This window comes from Thermobia domestica, chromosome 4 (assembly GCF_964235325.1).
Source record: "Thermobia domestica chromosome 4, izTheDome1.hap1.1, whole genome shotgun sequence".
NCBI classification, from domain to species: Eukaryota; Metazoa; Arthropoda; class Insecta; order Zygentoma; family Lepismatidae; genus Thermobia; species Thermobia domestica.
In genome coordinates, this window is record NC_137457.1 from 6,756,786 (window position 1) to 6,779,046 (window position 22,261).

General features: G+C 33.9%; 1 protein-coding gene across 1 annotated transcript in view; it reads left to right on the top strand.

Annotated features, from left to right (window-relative positions):
- Positions 1-22,261, top strand: part of LOC145683695 (uncharacterized) — a 125,973-nt gene that overhangs the window by 68,500 nt on the left and 35,212 nt on the right. The window contains exons 14-16 of the mRNA XM_081755066.1: positions 8,356-8,556; positions 16,621-16,737; positions 22,194-22,229. Of these exons, the coding sequence (XP_081611192.1) occupies positions 8,356-8,556; positions 16,621-16,737; positions 22,194-22,229 (354 nt within the window). The remainder of the gene's footprint in view (positions 1-8,355; positions 8,557-16,620; positions 16,738-22,193; positions 22,230-22,261) is intronic.

Here is a 22,261-nt window from a genome sequence, read left to right on the forward strand (position 1 = left end):
GGCATCGACCTCTCCCCCCTTGAATATTTTCGTTTTCTTTTCTTATTTTCAAAACTAGATAGTGATGGAAATTAATCGATGCCTCAGAATTTAGCGCATTCTGCGAAGGGGAGCTATCGGTGAGGTTTGGCCATAGAAATCACCGATCCGAAATTCAGTTTATTTAATTTTTTTTTATTTTGGCAAATCACTAATTAGGGATATCTTAGCTATTATTCTAATTTCATTACTATTCTGGAATCTTCTAGTTTCTTAGAGGTCGGATGATTTTTTTTCTTTTGAAATTCTAAATTAACGCCGTCTCTAACCTTCCGGAGGATTCCGGTATCTGCAAGGGTGTTGACCGGATACGGTGAGAGGTGGGATTTCCCTAAAGCCTTTGTCTTTCCGAAAATCCCATCGGGGACACAGACTTGTCTCATCTTTGCAGAGATCTTTTATCGGCTATTTATTTGGTAAGCCGAACCCTTTTGGCATGTTAAGAATATTTTTGGCTATGAGTTGTTATATATTTAAATTCGATCACTCTTCTGTGTAGTGAGTAGTACTTTAATCTTTCTCCTTTCGTTGGCGCCGCTTTCTCTCTCTTGTCTCTTTCTTCGTTCTTACTTCGAGATTTTTTTTTAATTTCAACCTTCCCCCCCCCCTACGATTTTGAACTTGTTGCTTACGATTTATTTAACGTACAACTCTGATCTGAAATTACCAGCTGAGATGTTGCAATACACAATTCATGGATAGAGTAGATAATGATTGGGTCCTCCATCACATTTTGACCTATCGCCGAAATGAACAAAGACTTCGTAGTTGACGACACTTCGATTACGTTCTTTCACCGTCGTCCTTCTTAAGTTTTTTTAATCCATTGGTCACTTTCCTTTCTGTTTTGGTTTTCGTTTACCTTGTAGTTGACCTGGGCCCAGAAATTGTATTTTAGGTTATCTAGTTATATCTTTACGAATGCTCTGTGTTACGTGCCTGCGTCACAAAGTTTTTTTTTATTATTTAAGCACGAATTGATTATATAAAAGTTGAAATTTATAGACGCGCGGTATCAGGTAAAAAATCAATTTTCTTTTTCATATGTAATGTCGGAAGTCATTTGTTTTCTTGTACTTGCAACCTTTTCAAAAATTATTGTTGGGGTGATTAATTTAAATGTGTGCGCATTTATTATAAATACATATATATATGGAAAAATGAATACGTCGAAATGTATATGTACTTAGTATGTGAATATGATTTTAAAGTAAAAGTATGATACTAAATGTATTATATGAATATATGTGAGAGCGCTCGTGTCTGTCCCCCCAAACGTGTATTGGTTGCTATAGTTTACCAGTAATTTTTCCGGCGAATATAAGAATGTAGATTTTGTCAAGAATACCGCCGTGTACTCAAGTAATTTTTCCTTTTCTTCTGAATAGATTTAAATGATAACCTATGTAATTATTTGATGGCATGTATTAAAAAGTAACGGCAGGTCTAAACGTAACCCACATCATAACGAATATTATCCCTGAACTACCAACCTAAAACCATTGTGGAAAGTGTACCTTGAATCCTTCTCACCTGCATATGTATCCTGTGACTTGACCAGTTTTTTTTTTCTATCCTCAATTTAAACCATCATACTCCTTACTCCTGTGGAAGATCGTTTTAAATCCGAACCATGTATACATATATACGAAAGTGATCATAAGGAAAGGTCTCATGACGTGTCCCAGTGTTGAACAAATAACTTGAAATTATTCAATTAATAAGTTTGGAAATGGACTGTCTAAGAGGAGAAACATCCTCTGGCTAAAGTGATTTTTTCGAAATCCCTAGATGGGTATAAACGTCGCAGTGTGCGAGTGCAGATATAAACTGCTAAGAGTTACAAACTAAATATAGTCGATGAATGGTTTTTGTAAACCAATAGTTATATATATATATAGAGAGAGAGATATATATATAAACACAAACTAAGTTAAATGGAGCGAAATGTTTTTGGACACTACGAGTAGTGCGTGATTTGTGATTTGAACGCTCAGAATTATTAGTATTTTACTGCTCAATGTGAGGTAGAGACTCATATAAGTTTTAATACACCTAAAAGTTTTTTTTCTTTCTTTCCTCTTTGTCCATTTTTTTTTTTTAAAGTGAAATAAGTGTCTCCTTTGCGTATGTCGCAAATCATAATTTTGCTTTAGCATGCCTAAGATATAATACATGTAATTATTTTTTTTCTTTCCATTTGTCAATATGATTGAATATATAAAAATTTACTAAAATATAACTCTATGTATTTTATTAATATATAACCAAGAACTTGTGGTTTTAAGATTTTCTTTGTAATTATTTTTTTTTTCACCATGAATGTAATAAACTATTTGTACCCTTGTAGTTAGTTGGTTTCCTTTAAACATATATACACTGTCCTGAGTGAGTGAGCGTGTGAATGCATGATAGATTTAATTTAAGTAATTTTAGTGATATCATTTGTCATATTAACATCTGTAATATATGTGTCATGTTTTAATATATGTGTTAAGGTAAATAACCTAGGTCATGAAGGACCGCTACTAATGGTTTAAATCGGCTCTAGGAGTGAAACAAAAATAGTAGGATAAGCCTAAATACGACATCTTTCTTCCAGGATGTTGAGACTCTTATTGATACGATACATAAATTTATATTGAGTTTATAAGTTTGATTTTTTTTTATTCTTTCTTGGCTAATTCATATGTGTGGTCGATCCTAGAGAACAGAGTTCAGATGCTGGATGGTTATCAATCACCGGTTGGAATAACAGTACAAAGAATGATTTCACTTTTCTCATTTCCAGGTCTAGGTCTGGGCAACCCCACGATCGTGGTGCCTGGAGCTAGGTCTGGGTGGTATGAGGGAACATGTGTCTATTCCGAAGCATTCCAAAATTGATTAGTCGTTAATAATATTTAGAATGATTCATCTTTCAGGGACTTTCTCGATTTCTTACTATATTTCCGGAATTATCCAGTAATCTGTTTCTTATTAAAATACCCTATTTCTTTTCTTTCTTCTTTTTCTACCTCCTTCTTTTACCCTTCTACTTTCTTCTCTTTCTTTTCTATTTCTGAATGAAAGAAAACGGAGTCATGACTGAGAGTAGTCGCTATTGGCACGGTCAATAAGTTGTTTCGATGAGTTTTCTTCGGGAGTCCGATATGGGATAATTAACAATGAGATGAGTATGCATTGAGGGACGAACAATAACAAAAAAGTTTATTGGAATTTACTTTATTGGAGAATAATCTGGATTTCAATTAGTAGGTGATGTTTCGTAATCGCCCTCGTTCAAAGAGAATTAATTTTAGCGACTCCTCTACATTGCTTTTTTCTTCGTTTACTACTACATATTTTTCTTCGTTTACGTTTTCTTTCAGTGTGGAATCACCTCCCAAACGTGTTGATTTGAAACACTCTGTATTTTCCTACATTTATGCTTACGATAAATTCGATCTCACGTCACGAGAGACAAACTTCCATTCCACAGTAGATCTCTCCTATTGTAGATAGTTTATCCCAAGAGTTTCTTTTGCTGTGCTTACGAGAGAAATTCTCATTTGGTTAATACATTGGTCGAGGATTTATTGTAAGAAGAAAAGGCAAATCTTTTGCTAGCTCAGAAGTTAAATGAAGAAAAGAGGGAAAACACAGAGTAACATGTTTTTCTTTTTTTTTTTTTTTTTTTTGTCACTATGGGAGGACTAACTTGTGTGTTTACTTCCGTACCGATCTCTCTCTCTGTTCAGAGTGCAGAGTCAAGCAATATCCAAATAAAGACCTTTTAAACAAGTTGTCATCTTTTTAAATCTTCATTAACAATTATCTTAAAACAGGAAACTGTAAAAAGTTACTTTACTGTTCCCAATATAAAAATATGAAGAAAAATATTACAGCCAATGATTTTCTTGTTTAAGAGCCTGACATACTAAAAATAATACAGTTGACTATTTTTTTCGTTTGTTTTTCATAAGTGAAAGGAGATAATGAAATACAACTTTCCACAATCATAGATAATGTTATTCTACAACATAAGATATCAACCTGAAGACCTGCCATCCATAGAAGTTACAGTGTTGCTAGAATAGCATTTCCCCAAAATCTAAGTTAAGGCAGCAACTAGAAAAATGAACTCAACTGCATTTGATTAAGTATCATGTTGTTTTGGAATCCTGTAAACTACTTCTTAAATAACATTATTATGTAATTTTAATAACTGTGTGTTAAAACTATTCTGTTTATTACAAACTAATACAACTATTATTTAAAAAGTAGTTCACAGGACTCTAAGACAGCATGATACGTAATGAAATGCAGTTGAGTTCCCTTCTTTCTTTCTCTCTCTCGTTTTCAACCATTGTTCTCTATTTTCTATTGTTTTCAAATTTTTGTTTTTATTTCGCAGTCTAGGTAAATGATTTCAATCTTAGTTGTTATATAACTAGGTGTGTCAGCTCATTTTCGATATCAGACCTTGAAGTAATTTCAGTTATAAAGCGTGTAAGAGGTCGTCCACATATTACATAACGTGGTAAAGGGGGGAGAGGGTTCGGCCTTGCGTCACGAAATGTGACAAGCGGGGAGGAGGGGTTTACGTTTTCAGTATATAATGCATGTTTTTTGCCATAACTTTATTTCTATTCTCAGGTTTATACGCAATATTTCAAACAAATCATTTTATTCAGTTCTTTTCTTTTTTACAAATAAATAAATAAATATTTCTCTTGTTTTGGGAAATTGCGAACTAGACCTATAGCTTATATAAATTGAATCATGCACAAGGAATTCAAAGACACTACTTGACACAAGCATGATTGGTGTCGAATCTTGCGTGTATTACAATACAATAAAACTCCGTTCTGTGGCTATTGCAACATTGTACTTATGGTACATACTTTTCTGGAGTTAGTTGTTAATAATCATAACTACCGCTTGAAAATGCCCTCGCGTTCCCACTCGTATCCATATTTCTGAAAATATTCTTTAAAACTTTTGTTTTGAATCATTACTCACTCTATTCTTCTAAAGAAACAGAAGAAAGTCTTTCTCTCGTGAAATAATATTTTCCGTGACGGGACGATCCACGATTTGTACAGCAAAATAAGATATTAAAAACCTAGTTCGTCCTATATTTATCTTGTACTGAAATTTTTTATTTTTGGATTTGTGTATTTCTGGAGAAATCGTGTTTATTCGCATTCTGGAATTGATTTACGACAAGAAGAATTTGAAAAGGGGTAAACTGAAGTCCTAAGTCCAAAGAAGATGCTCGAGAGGAGAATGAGAACTTCTTTGCTTCGTCGACACTGACAAAGTTCAAATGCACGAAGCATTCTGGATCCTGGAAAAAGAGGTCGATGTTAGCTCTTTAGATTTTATTTAAACTGCATCTTTCGGTAGTATTTCCTCCTTCCCGATCATCGGTGATCTAAAAGAATGGGCGCGATCTCCTTCGGAAAAATAACAGTATGCAATTGCGAAGAATTAGGACTGGTTAGTTTAAAAACCTTATGCTTTAAGATTTTATTATGGTACTATAATTTTCTAATATTTTGATGTATTGGCGAAAAAACACTAACAATATATTTAGAATACAAGCATTTCGTAGTAAAAAGATCTACCACCGATTTTTTTTATTGTAATAAACCCCAAGGTAAGCAAATTGGTGAAAAACAGAAAGAAAATATTGTTACATAACTGGGGGAGGGGTTCGGCCTTGAGTTACGAAGTTTGACGAGAGGGAGGGAGGAGGTAAAAATTGGTCCAAAACAACGTTACGTAATATGTGGACAGCCCCTAATCCGTAACTGCATAATACGACGAGAAGTCAAAAAATGAAAAGACTTCTTTATACAATTTTTCATACTAGTGTTTGGTAACACTGCTAGTATTCAGCGTTGAATTAATGTCATCTGCAACACTTCTACGCAACGTGTCACTTTTATTCCCGCGTTAGTCGTTGGAGTGTAGCAGACCTTTAAACATGGCACCTCCATTGTCAATCTGCACCAAGGGAAAAATAAGGACAGTAATTCGCTTTTTGTTTGCGGGAGGTGTTAAACACAACCGGAAATTATGTGCAGGGTGGGTCCCGAAAGAAGTGTCAGCGCAGCATAAGGCACAAAGGTTGGACATCTCTTGTAAACATTTAACAACTTATCGTTGCGAGAAAGATAGATTTTTACAGCAAATCATTACTTTAGATGAAACTTGGGTGCATCATCACAAACCAGAAAGTAAGGCTGCGAGCGTGATTTGGAATCACTCATTATCAACAGAAGTTAAGAAATTTAAACGTCAACCATCAGCTAGTGATTGATGCGGTGCAAAATTTGTTTACAAGCGCCACCGAAAACTTTTTTTTTTTTCCCCGTCGGAATCAACACTTGTGAAACGTTAGGAAAAGTGCGTTGCTGCTTGCTAACCTTTTTGACATAATCAATTAATTTTAACTACTAAACGAAGCAGAGCAAACCGTAAAAAGAAAAAGGAGGGAAAGAAATTAATTGCTTTAAATATAGTATATTGTGAGTTTAAGAACCTATTCCCTTATTGTTCTTTAGTCTGTTGATTTCATACTCCTTTCGTTCTCTGTCAAACAAAACCTTGAAAGAAAAAAAAAAGCTAAAAGTTACTTGTTACCTACTATTGAGATCTATTCAACAGATTTAAATGAAGTCGAATGCTATTTTAATTTCATATTGGTTTCTTGTTATTGCATTTGTTCATATGATAATAAAGTTTGTTAGCTATGTTTGGGAAATAGGTTGTTATAATTACCACTATAACTGGTAACCTGCTATACCGCTTACAAACATACGAGCTCACTCGACGTGTTTCCGTTAATTTTCCGTGCTGGTTGTATTGTGTATGATAGTTTTAGATTTAATTCTTTAATTCTAAATACTTCAGGTTGCAGAGCAACGAGTACTGAGAATTTCCAGAAGCATATAATTATATACAGTATGGCGCTAAATTCGTTGTACTAAAACAGAGGAGTGATTCCTGAGAGTAAAACAAACAAAAAAAGTTCCAATAAACATAGGCCAAAAACCCTCGTTTACGTGTTATAGGCTGCCGAAATCATGAAAAAATGAATTTTAAAGGTTTATAGCTTCAAAACTATGGGACCTACCTTGGTCGGATCAAGACTTCACTTAGGAACTAGTATGTGCCCTATCCAAAAATGCGTGTTTCAGAATCCTGAGGTGCTTCCAAAACAATTTTTAAAGAGGGAGTTTGACTACGGGCCTATGATATAAAGTACTCTCCAACTACCTCCATAAAAATTGTTGTGTGAGCACCTTAGGATTCTAAAACATGTATTTTTGGATAGAGCACATACTAGCCCTAAGTGAAATTTTGACCCGACTACAGTAGATCCCATAGTTTCGGAGCTATGGACCTTTATAATTCATTTTTTCATGTTTTCGGCAGCCTATAACATGTAAACGATGAGGTTTTCGACCTATGTTTATTGGAACTTTTTTGTTTGTTTTACTCTCAGGAATCACTCCTCTGCTTTTGTACAACGAATTTAGCGCCATACTGTATGTGTGTTTATTACGCAACAAAGTGCAGGGAGATTATGTAGAAAAATAATGTTTGTTTAAGTTTTCTATCATTAGAAAAAATGTACCTTTTCTCAAAAGTCCCTTTACTTTTAGACTTCCCATTGAACTAACAATAAATACAGGGTGGCAAATAATTATGAATATTATGTTTCAAAGACTGAGGTAAAAAAAAAAGAAAAAAAAAAACTGGCAACGTAACTTGGACATAAAATTGAACAAAAACATTACTCTTTTTTTTTTTTTTTTTTTTTACAAAAATTTTAATCTTTGTTCTCCATGACATGGTCGACCAATGCAACATCCAAGTTGACATATATCTGGAGATGAAAAGCAACGTTGTCACAAGCAGCTTGGTAGACCCGTACTGGTATCTTGTGGAACTCCTCTGTGATAGCTTCCTGTAGCTCGGCCAAATTGCATATGTGATGTTAATACACTTTATTTGGTGGTGTCAAATCAAGAGATCGAGCTAGCTACTGCACAGACCCACGTCAAACGATCCAGCGGCTCGGAAATTTTTCGTTTAACCCTGGCATCCTGTCTGGCATACACTAACGGTTCTAAGTCCAATGACCAATATCCCTACTCTCAGGCTATACAGCGTTGCCATATCGAAATTTTTTGTCCAGAATTACAAATACTACAGTTAGTTAAATATTATATACGTAATTAATTGCCACTCAATAAAAAATAAATATTCTCATGAAAATGAATATTACCAACAAAACATTAACGTTATTGTTGTTTTAAGTTGCTTCCGCAAGCGCCGTTTCACAAGCGAACGCAGAAGCTTTTGAAGGATATGCTAATATAGGAGGATCAAACTTAGCACCGAAAGGAATTGCAGATCCGATTGCTCCTCAGCCAAACAGTGGAACTCCGATTGAAAGCCAAACAGCAGGAGAGAATAGAGAATCCGAACACCCTGTAGCTGGAGCCATACCAAGTAACAGTAAGGTTCAATTTATACAAACTGTTTATTAAAGTAAGAAGCCTATATTGAAATCTGTTTTTGTAATATTACTTAGCAATGTTCGAACTTATAGTTTATGCGTTTCCTTGAAAGTGTGTTATTTGTATAGACAATAATTATCACACGATTAATGAGCGTGAACCTGCTTTAGTAAATCACAACTTGTGCCTCTGGTATCATATAACCATCAGGTAATCAAAGAAATAATTAAAACACCTCATCTGTACTGCAGTTTAGAAAGTCTAAAATAATCTATATATTAAAATGATAGGTTTATATAAGTTTGTGGTGAGATAGTTTATATGTTTGTGGCCAATCGCTTCGACAGTGAATTCCCGGGAACTATACGCTCTAGAAAGATGCAGTTTTCACTGATCGATTGCAAATTTTGTGTAAATTGTTCAGTTCTAATTGGATATTTTTTTAAAAATGGTCGTTATTTCTTTATTACATTTTTATGGGTACATTGGAAGTACTGAAATTTTAAAAAGTAAAACATTATATCCTGCGAGTTATACATACCAACACCACGCATTTGTATACAGGGTTAGTATATCTATCGGGAGTTTGTTTTATGGCCAAACGATAACTATAATCCTACTATACTACTCGTTCCATTATTGTGGTATACTAACACACTTTACCTATTACACTGTTATAAATCAATTTAATATTTATTATTTTCTTTATATATCTTACTAAGATGAATCTATTGTTTTGAGTGTTTTGCCCAATGAACACCATATATCACTGATATTATAATTAATTCTGTATGTAATGTATTTGCTTATTAAATACTGCATGCAAGAAGAAAGAAAACACTGATCATACATGTATTAAAAACTCCAACCGGAAGTAGACTTAAATCTTGCAAACGGTGCGAGATATTGAAAAAATAATTTTAAAAAATCTCCCTTTCATGATACACGTTGCCAATTTTTTTATTAAAACGTCCTTCAGTAGTGTCTGTAAAGAGACATGTACAGATGTTGTGAGAAATAACAAGAAAATTCATGCTCATATGTGAATAATACCCTGTGTAGAAAAGACATTTTCAGTTAGTAATATTGAAAACCATTCTAATTATGACTCACTCTGCTGGACCTGTGCCACAACTGTTCATTATGTGTACTTCAATGTATGTGAATTTTACTATAAAGATTGTTCTTTATAGTAATCATGAAGAAGTCGTCTGAAAGATCTATGTTATAATAATATTCACAATATATAATATTCATCTGTGTTATAACCCTGAAAGGCTACAGTATTACAAAACCTTAAGTGATTTCTAATTTAGAAATAGACCACTGGATATTATTTAAAACATTGTAATTTCTGATTACATCAAGTGTGTATAAGAATCCTTGATTATAATTTTGATTCTATTTTCGTGTTTCCCTATAGAGAAGTATGTATCACTATTACATTTATTTATGGTGCATATCTTACACATTATACTGGTAATACATTCGTTTGTTAATTACATTTATTTATTTATTTACGAACATAATTCCAGATTGAACGCCAATATATGCTGGAATATTTAATAAATCTAGGAGATGTTTGAACAAAAATAATCATCTCTAATAACTTAGGGGAATACTAACAATAATAATAATAATAATAATAATAATAATAATAATAATAATATCTAACTAATAAGAAGAAAGCTTGACAGTAGCTGACTAGAATTTATAAATTTAGATCACATTGTAGTGCATAGTTATATACAACTTCAGAACTAAATAAATCTACGGGTGTATGTGACATTTCGTTTTATAATTTAGGAAACTTGTAGAACAGGTAATATTGAACTATTGACTGTCTAGGTCATACTATATGATAAAAGATTAGCGAATTCGTCTGAAGAGAATTCGGAAATACAATACCGAGAGTAGCGTTTCGGACCTGAGTTAGCCATAGGGTGAGTTTCTATAGATGCCATATTGAGATCACTGATTCTATGACGAGTGTCAGGTAATTACATATTTAGTGTTCATAACATTTAATGTTTTGTCATCGTATATGTGTGTGAGATACTGTAAAACGTACTATTCCCAGGAAGAAGTTTAGAACTGAGGAACCGAGATAGGTTTGTAGGAGCTGCCATAATCCAGATAGGAGAACAATATTTCATTTTAGGCCCTGACGAAGAGTGCCTGCACGAAACATTCGAAATATTGGATGCAATAATTGAACATAGGAAACAGAAGTGATAGAGGAGGTGTTTCTTTATATAACTATTACTACTTTGATCTTTATTGATGCCGCGAACGAGAAACATTAAATTCAATCATTTATGTTAAAGCAAAGCCAAAACTTTCATGATATAACAATATCGGTTCTTGTATGACTACCAAAGTCAAGCAGTGCTCTGTATGACTATTAAATGTACAGTTAACCGTAGAGGAAAAAAAAACGTACATAGCACCGTGAAGACATTGAGTTCGGGGCTTTATGCCAGAGAGTATAATACCAGAGTAAAGTAAGTATGTATTTACATTTATGCCAATTAAAAATCTGGCTTTTGATGCCAATATATATTGTTTTGAAAAGTAAAGTTTAAATGTTTAAGGTCAAGAAAAACTTCAGAAAGAACTTTTGGGGCACATTTCTTATCACACAATTAAACTAATTTTGTTTATGACAACAATGACTTTTAAAATATTCTCTGCAAAATGTTACAATAGACATCACATTTAACATGTCAATCAGATGACAATACTTCTAGCCACCATCCTTCGTGGAAAGGCCAATTGGATTGGACACATCTTTCGAAGAAATTGTCTTCATAGCGCCATAGAAGGAAAGATGGAAGGAAAGAGAGGAATAGGAAGAAGAAGAACACAAGTAATCGATGATTTGAGAAATAGAAGAAAATATTGGGAGTTAAAAGAGGAAGCTGAAAATCGAGAAACATGGAAGAAACATTTCCAGGTCCAAACTTAAAATTAGGAAAAAATGAAACCTCAATAGTCCCAGAACCTGCCAATAGGCAGAATATTTAATAATAATAATAATAATAATAATAATAATCATAATAATAATAATAATAATAATAATAATAATAATAATAATAATAATAATAATAATAACATAATTAATTTACCTAGGTATAGAGTCGCATTGTTTACTGATAATAATAATAAAACAAAAAATAAATTTTGTACAAAATTTTACAACAATAACAAACATGTGCAACAAGTCTAGTGCAAGATAACATGATTAACACCTTTAAATAGACTAGTCTGTCCAGAACTTATAGACTCTTTAAAAATTTAGACTTATTTAGAAAATTGTTTCAAAATTCCTCTTCTATTTTCACAAAATATGATCTTCTTTCACTTTTTTTACATGCGACTCCCTTTTCTGAAGACAGACGGACATAAGAGAATATTCTAGCGCATCCGTAGGACGGTCGGATCGAAAGTGTAAATTTGTAGAGAAACGTTATTTATTCATAACACCAAGATAAAAATATTCTGCAAAATACGCGTATTACAATACAGACGTACTATCCAGTGTTTCGATCCAGCGATAACATAATTAAGCTATGGATGCATATTGTGGTCTCCAAATTTTGTAATATTTATTTATCAATATTTGATGAAATATTGATAAAATTAATAATAAATAAAATAATAAATGAACTGGGTTAAAACGGATAGAAGTGGACGCTTCTAGCCACCATCTTTCGTAGAAAGGCCTATTGGATTGGACACATCTTGCCAAGAAGTTGTCTTCTTCATACTGACATAGAAAGAAAGATGGAAGGAAAGCGAGGAATAGGGAGAAGAAGAACGCAACTGATCGATGACTTGAAAAATAGAAGAAAATATTGGGAGTTAATAGAAGCTGAAAATCGAGAAACATGCAAGAAACATTTCCAGGCTCAAACTGAAAATTAAGAATAAAAACCATCATTAGTCTCAGGAACTGCTAAAAGACAGAATACTTAATAATAATAATAATAATAATAATAATAATAATAATAATAATAATAATAATAATAATAATAATAATAATAATAATAATAAATATTTAAACGTACTTCGTACGTCTTAAAGGTTTCTGAAATGAAAACGTTTAATTGAGAAAATATTTCGCTAAACTAACTAACTAACTAACTAACTCTATGGCCTATGGAACCCGGAGGTTCAGTGCCGCGTTCACAAAAGCTCTCCACTGACTTCTATCCTTAGTTAATTGCATCCAGTTTCTACTTTGTATTCCTATCTCTGCGAGATCCATCTTAATATTATCCTCCCATCTGCGCCTAGGTCTTCCTAATGGTCGTTTTCCTATGGGTCTACCATTCAAGACTTTGAAAGCGTTTCTACTTTCTTCCATTCTAGCTACATGACCTGCCCACCTAAGCCTCCTAGACTTCACGACCCTAACAATGTTGGGTAAACCGTATAAACTATGTAGTTCCTCGTTATGAAGCTTCCGCCATTCCCCATTCTCGTTCCTCTTGGGTCCGAATATTCTTCTCAGGATCCTGTTCTCAAATACTTTCAGTCTATGTTCTTGCCTCAGAGTAAGCGACCATGTTTCGCAACCATACAGAACAACAGGCATGATTATCGTTTTATATATTTTAAGCTTCAAATTCCTCGACAGAATTCGCGACGACAAGAGATTTTGAACCGAGTAGTAACACGAATTCCCTGCTTTTAGTCGACATTTAATTTCTTCGTGAATATGATTTTCGTCTGTTAATATTGATCCTAAATATTTGAAAGTATCCACTTTATCAAAAGCATTATTTAATATTTTAACGCCTCCACAATTTGCCGTATTACGATCCCGACGCACTTCCATGTATTTAGTTTTCTCTGCATTTACTTCTAAACCCATGTCCCTGCAAGCGTTTAATAAGATCTCTGCATTTATTTCTATTGTTCTCCTATCATCCCCTATTAAATTTACATCATCAGCATATGCAATAACCTGGTGAATGCCGTTCAACTCTAGGCCCTGGTTGCTATCTTTGATTTTCCTTATGGCGTTCTCCAGCACAAAGTTAAATAATGATGGCGACAACGCATCTCCTAGTTTCAGGCCATTTTCGACGTGGAAGCCCGTGGACAAAAATTTTCCTACCCGGACTTTACTTTGGGATTCACTTAAACATATCTTAATTAATCTAATTAGCTTTCTCGGTATTCCAAGTTCTGTAAGAACGTTGTATAATGTTTCTCTCCTAACCGAGTCGTAAGCCTTTCTAAAATCAATAAATAGTTGATGTACCGGGGTATTGTATTCCCACTTCTTTTCGAGTATTTGGCGAATGGTAAATATTTGGTCGATAGTTGATCGATTTCGTCTAAATCCGCACCGATAATCTCCAATAATTTCATCTGCGTATGGGGTCAATCTTGCTAACAGAATATTTGAAAGGATTTTATAGGATGTTGACAGAAGAGAAATGCCTCGATAATTATTACAGTCAGTTTTGTCGCCTTTCTTGTGAATTGGAACAATGATTGACTCTTTCCACTCTTGTGGCAATTCTTCCTTGTTCCAGATAAGGAGAATGAGTTTGTGTATCTTGTTCCACAATTTTTCGCCTCCAGCTAAAATTAACTCAGTCGGAATTACATCTACACCCGGAGATTTGTGTTCCTTTAATTTCTTTATAGCGGCTTCCACTTCTATTCGATTGGGTTCTGGAATATACGGTTCTGCGGTGTGTATCTCCTTTTCTCCACGCACATTAGTTTTTGGCTGCGTGTTCAGCAAATCGTCAAAGAAATCTTTCCATCTATTTAAGAGGCTATCCGTATCAGTGAGAACTGTTCCGTCAGCTTTCTTTAATATACAAGCACGAGGTTGATAGCCTTTCTTAAATTCGCTGATCCCCTTATACATGTCCCGAATATTTTTATTTTTACTATTATCTTCAAGTTCCTTAATTTTAGCTTTCAAAAAATCCCGTTTCTTTCTTCTAAAAGTTTTGGAAGTTTCCCGCCTGATATCTGCGAAATTTTGTGTAGTTATTTCATTCGGATTTTGTAGCCAGCGTAATTTTGCCTGTTTTCTCTTCTCTGCTAGTTTAATGCATTCTTGGTCGAACCATGGTTTGTTCCTACGTATTTCCGCGTGTCCCAATTTTTCTATTGCTGAACTTTTAATGCTATCTCTAATTTCAATCCAAGTATCCTCAACACTAGTGCACTCCGAGTCTTCTAAGACCGAGAATCTATTCGAAACTTCAATCTGGTATTCCTCTCTTACCTGGCTCTCTTCTAATTTCTTTATATTAAATCTCTCCGTTTTCGGACATTGAATATTACCTTTATTCAACGATAATCTCTCCCGTATTATCGCTACTACCAGGTAGTGATCAGTGTCACAATCAGCCCCTCTAAACGACCGGACGTCAATTATGCTAGATTGTCTTCTACTATCTACGGTGATGTCCAAGTGTATTTATGAACGTCGCGATGTGGGAATTTTGTATTCTTCACGATTAGGTTTTTGGATGTTGCAAAGTTCACGAGTCTAACACCGTTGTCATTACTTTCCTGATGCAAACTTTCGTTCCCTATAATCGGTTTGAAAATATCCTCTCGTCCTACCTTCGCATTGAAATCCCCTAATAGAATCTTCATATGGTATCGCGGGAGTTGGTCAAATATCCGTTCCACTTCTTCGTAAAAACTATCTTTTATATCGTCACCCTTATCTTCAGTTGGAGCATGTACATTTAAAACAATAATATCACACCATCGTCCCTTAAGAGTAATAAAAGAAAGTCTGTCAGTAACAAATTCAACCCGTTTAATTGCTGGTAATATTCGTTTGTGAACGAAAAACCCTGTTCCTAACTGGTGATTTTTATTTCCTTCCCCGTAAAAGAACGTAAAATTTCCGGAATTCTCAGACGCTATACGCTCATAGCGTATTTCGCTAAACACTTACCTAATAAACGTTTAAATGATTAATGGCTGCTATGTGTATGGATTTCCATACATGGCTCCATCATGCAGCGCCTAGTGTATGGTTTTCCATACACACAAATATATAATGCACTTTTCCACGTTTGCTCTATATTTGTGTATACTATTACATACATATGTCGTAGAAGTCAAAATTTAATATCCACGCTGCGAGTATGCAAAACCATACAGAACGAAAATTATAAATTTATGGGGTTAAAACAAAGGCAAAAACAAAGTATTAGTGCTGGATGGTTGCCCGTGGCGCACAGATGAGAAAGGTCACAATATATAGTGGCGGTCAACGTGTTAAAATTACACAAATCATTGCTCATTTGAAAAAAAAAAGGAAGAAAAGTACATTAAATTTAGGACATTAAATTAGATCATTTAACTGTTGTAGACAATGATCTCGGATTGTTTCTTTTTTTTTAAGAAAAATAACAAATAAACATATTTTTATTATTAGAATTGTTAGAACTGATTAATTTCAATAATATATTGAGTCTTACGAAATTAAATCCTTTGAATGTATATACATTAAATAACTTAATATTATCAACATGACAGTAAACTGCTCGGATTGTTGTATTTTGAAATTATTTTGTTAAACTAACTTTATTTATTTTCTGTAAAAGTCTTTTATGGAATTAGAAAATTGACTTTCTTTATTTTCTGTAAAAGTGTTTGGCAGAATTAGAAATCTGACTTCATTTTCTGTAAAAGTCTTTGGTGAAATTAAAAAAATTGACTTTATTTACTTTCTGTAAAAGTCTTTGATGGTATTAGAAAATTGATTTTATTTATTTTCTGTAAAAGTCTGGCGGAATTAGAAAACTAACTTTATTTACTTTCTGTAAAAGGCTTTGGCAGAGTTAGAAACTAAGACTAATTTTCCTGTTAGTCGTAAAACTGTCAAAACCTATTAGGGTACGGTCAATAATTCAAATGATGCCATTATCACAAACGGTAAACAATTTGTTGCGGTGTTAGAATGAGATGGAGATATGTTATTTTTAGATTCTAATTGTCTCTTTAAATACTACGTGCTGCCAACATCTACTTAATTTTGAATTTAAATTCTTTGTGTCTCTTCCAGACGTCATGTCTGATGGTTGCATCCCGGGTAGAACATGGGTTGAAGGTTGCCGAATTTGCGAATGTGATCCAAAAGGACGTATCCAGTGTAGAGATGAAAATTGTGCTCCTTATCCAAGTAAGTAAATTGTATTACCTACTTATCTTTATTTCTTAAGTAATTTCTTACATTTGTGCATTTCTATGCTATGTTTCTAATAAAAAGACAGTACTTTTATTTCATACAGAAAGTCGTTTTATTCCAAGAAGAAACATTATGTAAGTTCAATCATTATGTTTAGGTTGCAAAGCACTATCCTACAACTTGCATGTTATACTACAACTATCATCTCCGGTGCTTGGGGTCCCTGGTTCGATCCCAGCTCGCGCCGTGTGGACTTTGTGATGGACAAACACCGTGCTCGTGGGTTTTCTCGGGGTTCTCCCGTTTCCTCCCACTTTCTTCATTCCACCATTTCATTCATTTCTCATAACCACCGTCTCCTTTAGCCTATCCGGCATAACCGTGGGACGTAAAACTAAAATATTTCATTTCATTTTTACTACAACTATGTCAACTTTATCTTATAAGACATTTAAAGTAGATTTTTTTTTTATCTGCGCAATCGCTTACTAAACATTTCGTATGTTTCCTATCAAATATGCTTTCATCTCCACTGCGTCCATTCCTATTTGTTACAATGAATTATCTACATTTCCTCTCTCTTGTGAATTCTATAGATCAAAGTAATCTTAAAACACGTAATTCCTTTAGTAGTATCAGAGCTAATTTATGTTAAACGTAGATAAGAGAACGTCATCATAGAATTCAAAACTTAAACAAGTACCTTTCATTGTTATACATTATGAGATGTTTGCATTTTTTGATCAGTGTCTTTCTTTACTTCTTTAAAATACATAAAGGTAACCAAGAAAGTTCTGTCGCTTTTTCAGCCAACACCTTCGAACATCGATATGTCACCTAAGACGTACCGGGAATATCAAAAATAGTCTCCATCAGCATCGACCACCTTCTGTCAACTTCTGGAAGGCCATGGATTCCATCGCTGTAGAACTTGGTGGGCCGTGAAGCGAAGAAAGTATCAAGTGCAGTATACACCTCTACTGGGGATTTGAACTGGTGTTGTCTAAGTTGATTGTCCAATGAATGGAACACGTGATAATCGCTCTGACCAGCTAGTAGCACTTCTCGATACACAATGCCGTGAGCAGTGTACCACACACTCATTAGGAACTTCTTCTAAAGCAGTGCTCGTTTCGGCTGTTTTGGAACCGGTTCATGGGATGCTAACCAATGATGACGGCTCCGTGGAGATTCGTATAGAACCCACTTCTCATCACATGTCAACACCCTGTCCAGAAATGGCTCCTTCCTCAGATGAGACAGCAAAGAAACACAGGTATCTGCTTGCTTTGCTTTCCAGCCCGAAGTCAAATCACGTGGGACCCATCAATCCAACTTGTAGTACTTCTCAAGTTGATGGAGGTACTGCCGAATGATTTTTCCACTCACAGTGAATTGTAGTCCCAGTTCCTCACATCTCTGGCCACTTGTCGCCTCAGTTGATGTCTGAAGACCATCATTTTGGGCAAAGATTGGTCTTCCAGCAAGTGGTGCGTCTTCGAGTGTTTCGTCACCGTCGTTAAACTTTTTAAGCCACCTCTGCACTGTCCGCATAGTCACAACACCCTCACCAAAGGTGTGACATATGTTCCGCCCGCTGCAGCTGCGTTTGATCGCAGTTTGAACTCGTACAGCATACAAGCTCTTATGACGTTCTGTGGAGATCCTATGTTCCCTCTGTCCTTACGTAAGTTCACGGTGTAACTGAACTGCCACAATCAGGTAGTAAGTTGGATATACCCACATCAACAACTGACCTTGGCTTTAACTTCATTTGTATTCAACTCACGGTGTGAGAGTAATTTGAACACAGACCTCCACAAAAAGCGACAGAACTTTGTTTTTTACCTTTATAATATAACAATAGAACTCTTCAGTGATTATGCATAATACAAGTATAAGAATTAAAGTTTGGAAACTGGAAGCTAAACACATCATTTTAAAATGTGGTACAGCAAAAGTTCAAAAATATATACACAAAAGAACATAAACGAAAATGTACGACGTGAACAAAAGAAAACTACATGATTTTCATAGAATGCAACTACTTGTTCAAATCTTAAAGGTTTTTGTTTTGAACTTCTTACTTCCTCCAAGTAGTTACTTTGACACGTTCTACGTAGTTACTATTAATTTTTATTGTACAAAATTCACATTGTCTGTGAATTTTTAATATTAGTTCTTCTAATAGTTTAATGATCGAAACATAATTCTGGAGTAAACATATTTACGCTTCTTACATTAATTTAACATAAAAAAAACTTGCAATGTATTTGTAAATGTCCTATTAAGTTCTTGATTTCTAACGTTTCGTCTTAAGTTTTCGCAACGTACATGCCTACAGTCTTCTTCTACGAGAGTTAATAGTATCTGTTTATTTTGTTCTACTTGATTTTCACTTCGGTGATAGGACAATGAAAATATTTATCCTGCAAAGTCTTATATTTTATGCTTTTTTTAATAATTTAGCATTACTCGAGTATTGCTGGAGTAACAGATTGTCTAAACATATTAAGCTTTTGGAGGTCAAAATTCATAATACATTTATTTTTGAGAAAAAGCAAAAAGGGTACTACTCACCGCAAAAAATATGTAGCACAATTTTCTTCTACATGCAACAGGTAGCGCTTTCGGAAGATGCTACTTCCTTCTTCAGTCTGTTGTAGACTCCAAAAAGGATTTTAAAAAAAAAGATATTTTCGATATGCTGATAATACTTTGATTTTGTACAAGGACCCTTAAGAATTAATTAAACTGTTCGATGAGTTTAATCAAATTCACTCTAGAATAAAATTTACGAAGGAAGTTGAAGAAAATGGTGCTCTTAACTTTCTTGACATTATCATTAAAAGACATGACAATAAATTTGTTACTTCGATATACTGCAAACCTTCTGCTGGTACAAAATATATCAACTTTAAATCATCACATTCATTGTTTCAGAAATTAAATGTTTGGAAAAACCTTTTTAGGAGAGCTCTTTTACTTTCAGACCTTTCTGAGGATCTCAACAAGGAAATACAGTATTTATTACAAATTAGACAGGAAAATGGTTTCCAAAAAATCTTAATTGTTAAAATTGTACAAACAGGTACAACATGGGATCGTCGGCACCCACCATCAACCAACAACAGATGCCGTTACTGACAGATGGATTGGTGTTCCTTTGGTTCCACATTTTTCAGCAAAAATTAAGAAGATTCTGCAAAGACACAACGTCAAAATTTCAGAAGTTCCTCCAAAATTTATAGATAAATACATAACCAATTTTAAACCTTTTTTTTTTTACTGACCCTTTACAAAGCAGTGGCGTCTATCGGGTGAAATGTCAGTGTGATAAAGTGTATATAGGTCAAACAAAAAGGAACATTTGTACTAGAATAACTGAACACGTTCGTACCACGAAATCTCGGAATCCACAAAAGTTATCCGGTCTAGTAACGCATCTTAGAGATTATAACCACTTATTGTGGAATCATATTTAATTGAAAAAGCATAAACAGCAACGGAACGAAAAATTAAAGGATCATATTATATTCACAAAAGAAAGAAACTCGCTTAACCTGGATAGAGGAGAAATAAATATCATTTGGAGTAATCTTTTCACCACATACTTTCACCATTTGGAAAGCAAGAACAGAAAACAGTGAGCAGCACTGTACGATGTCAGTGAGTGTCTATTCCTGTATGTTTTAATGTTTGACAGAAGATTTGTTTTCTACATACCTTATTCTTTTAACCATTTTTTATTCTTCCTTGATGTTGTTATTCTTTTTGGAGTCTACAACAGGCTGAAGAGGGAAGTAGAATCTTCCAAAAGTGCAACATGTTGCATGTACAAGAAAATTCTGCTAGATATTTTTTGCGGTGAGTAGTAGCCTTTTTGCTTTTTCTCATTGAATATCGTCACCGCTCGTAACATTGTGATGCATTTATTTTTATTTAAAAGTAACATTATGAAACCATAATACACCATTTCAGTAATGACCTATCACCTTTAAAGGAAAAAAAAAAAAGGTCGCATGTGGGTTTCGCCACCTTCATTTCAAACTAACTTAGCATCATTCAAAAATTCTGTAGAGACCGAAACAAATTATAGTCTGACAGTACTAGATTTGGATGGTGCATTGAAACGTTCCAGCTGAGTTCTAGCAAATTCTGACGGGTCGTTCAAGATGTATCCACTCTGGCGTTATCAGCGAGGCATACGACACCTCCACCTTTTTTGTTGACCAGTTCCAGTCATTTTATTTGAATTGCAAGCTGTACTCTGTTGGAAACACGTCACTGTAGTTCCGAGTTAACCTTTCAACTTTAACTACGTAAGACTGTTCATTCACGGCTGTTCAATGCTTTCTATCGTCAACAAGCAGAGCATCTGTAGTGTTATAGAACACGCAAGCTTGGATGTATTTTCTTACACAAAATCCAAATTTTGAAACTTAGGATGATTGACAGTGCAAATATTTTATAGGTGAAAAACCTAATTAATTTTGGATAGGGAGGATACACATGTGTTTCGCCTATAAAACAGAATCCATGTCAATCGTCGTAACAGAATACATCGAATCCACATCCTGGGATTTGCTGCACAGAACGTTTTTAAAAATTTTTGTACGAATGTGTAAATTTATCTATAATAACAATTAACATTTATTTATAGAAGGAACAAAGAATTCCTGAAGTGGATTTGTTAACTTAATTAGTCACCACAAAATAATGAAAATATTAATTACAATAATAGCTATAAAATATTTTTAAATACTTTCACTAATGGCTTCATCAGACAAGAAAAGGAGGGAGTAAGGAGAAATATTAACAAAGAAAAAGGTAGTTGTGCTCTTAATTTATAATTTATCCCAATACTGTGAACAACCAAATTTATTTGTTTATTTTTCCTCCCGCCCTTTTCCCTTCTTATCTGATAAAGATTTTTCCTAAAGCATTTGATGTACATTTTACTGCCTGGAATGATGTTTCACTGTCTTGTTTTAAATATATAATGCAAATAATTTTTTGAGTTTCTCAATTGTTCAAATATAACGCTTCTTAATAAATAATTCAAGAGTACTAAAATTTCATTTTACTATCAAAAATATCGAGTATTGATGATTAAAGGAAGGAAGTTTGTTACAAATACCTAGACATTTGTAACACTATAATACTGTATCTCAATTAAAAATTTAGAACCTATCATTAGATGATTCTGAACCTAATTATAAATAAAACTGACACAATGTTAATATATTATTGAAACGAATGCATACTGGAATTTGATAAGATTTAATGAAGTCGGTATTGTGATTACTTTCAAGTAAAAGATAAATTTATTTCACTTGTGTATGTGAGAAATACTTTTCAAAATACTATTACGAAAGACTGTAACTTACTGTTAATGTGAAATTCAATTGATTTTATTTTAATAGAAATCATAATTTTATCAATTACAGATGCATTGCAAATTCCGTGGTCTCCTTTACAGGAAGGTAAAAGTTTTCTTCATTCTGTAGATACTTTA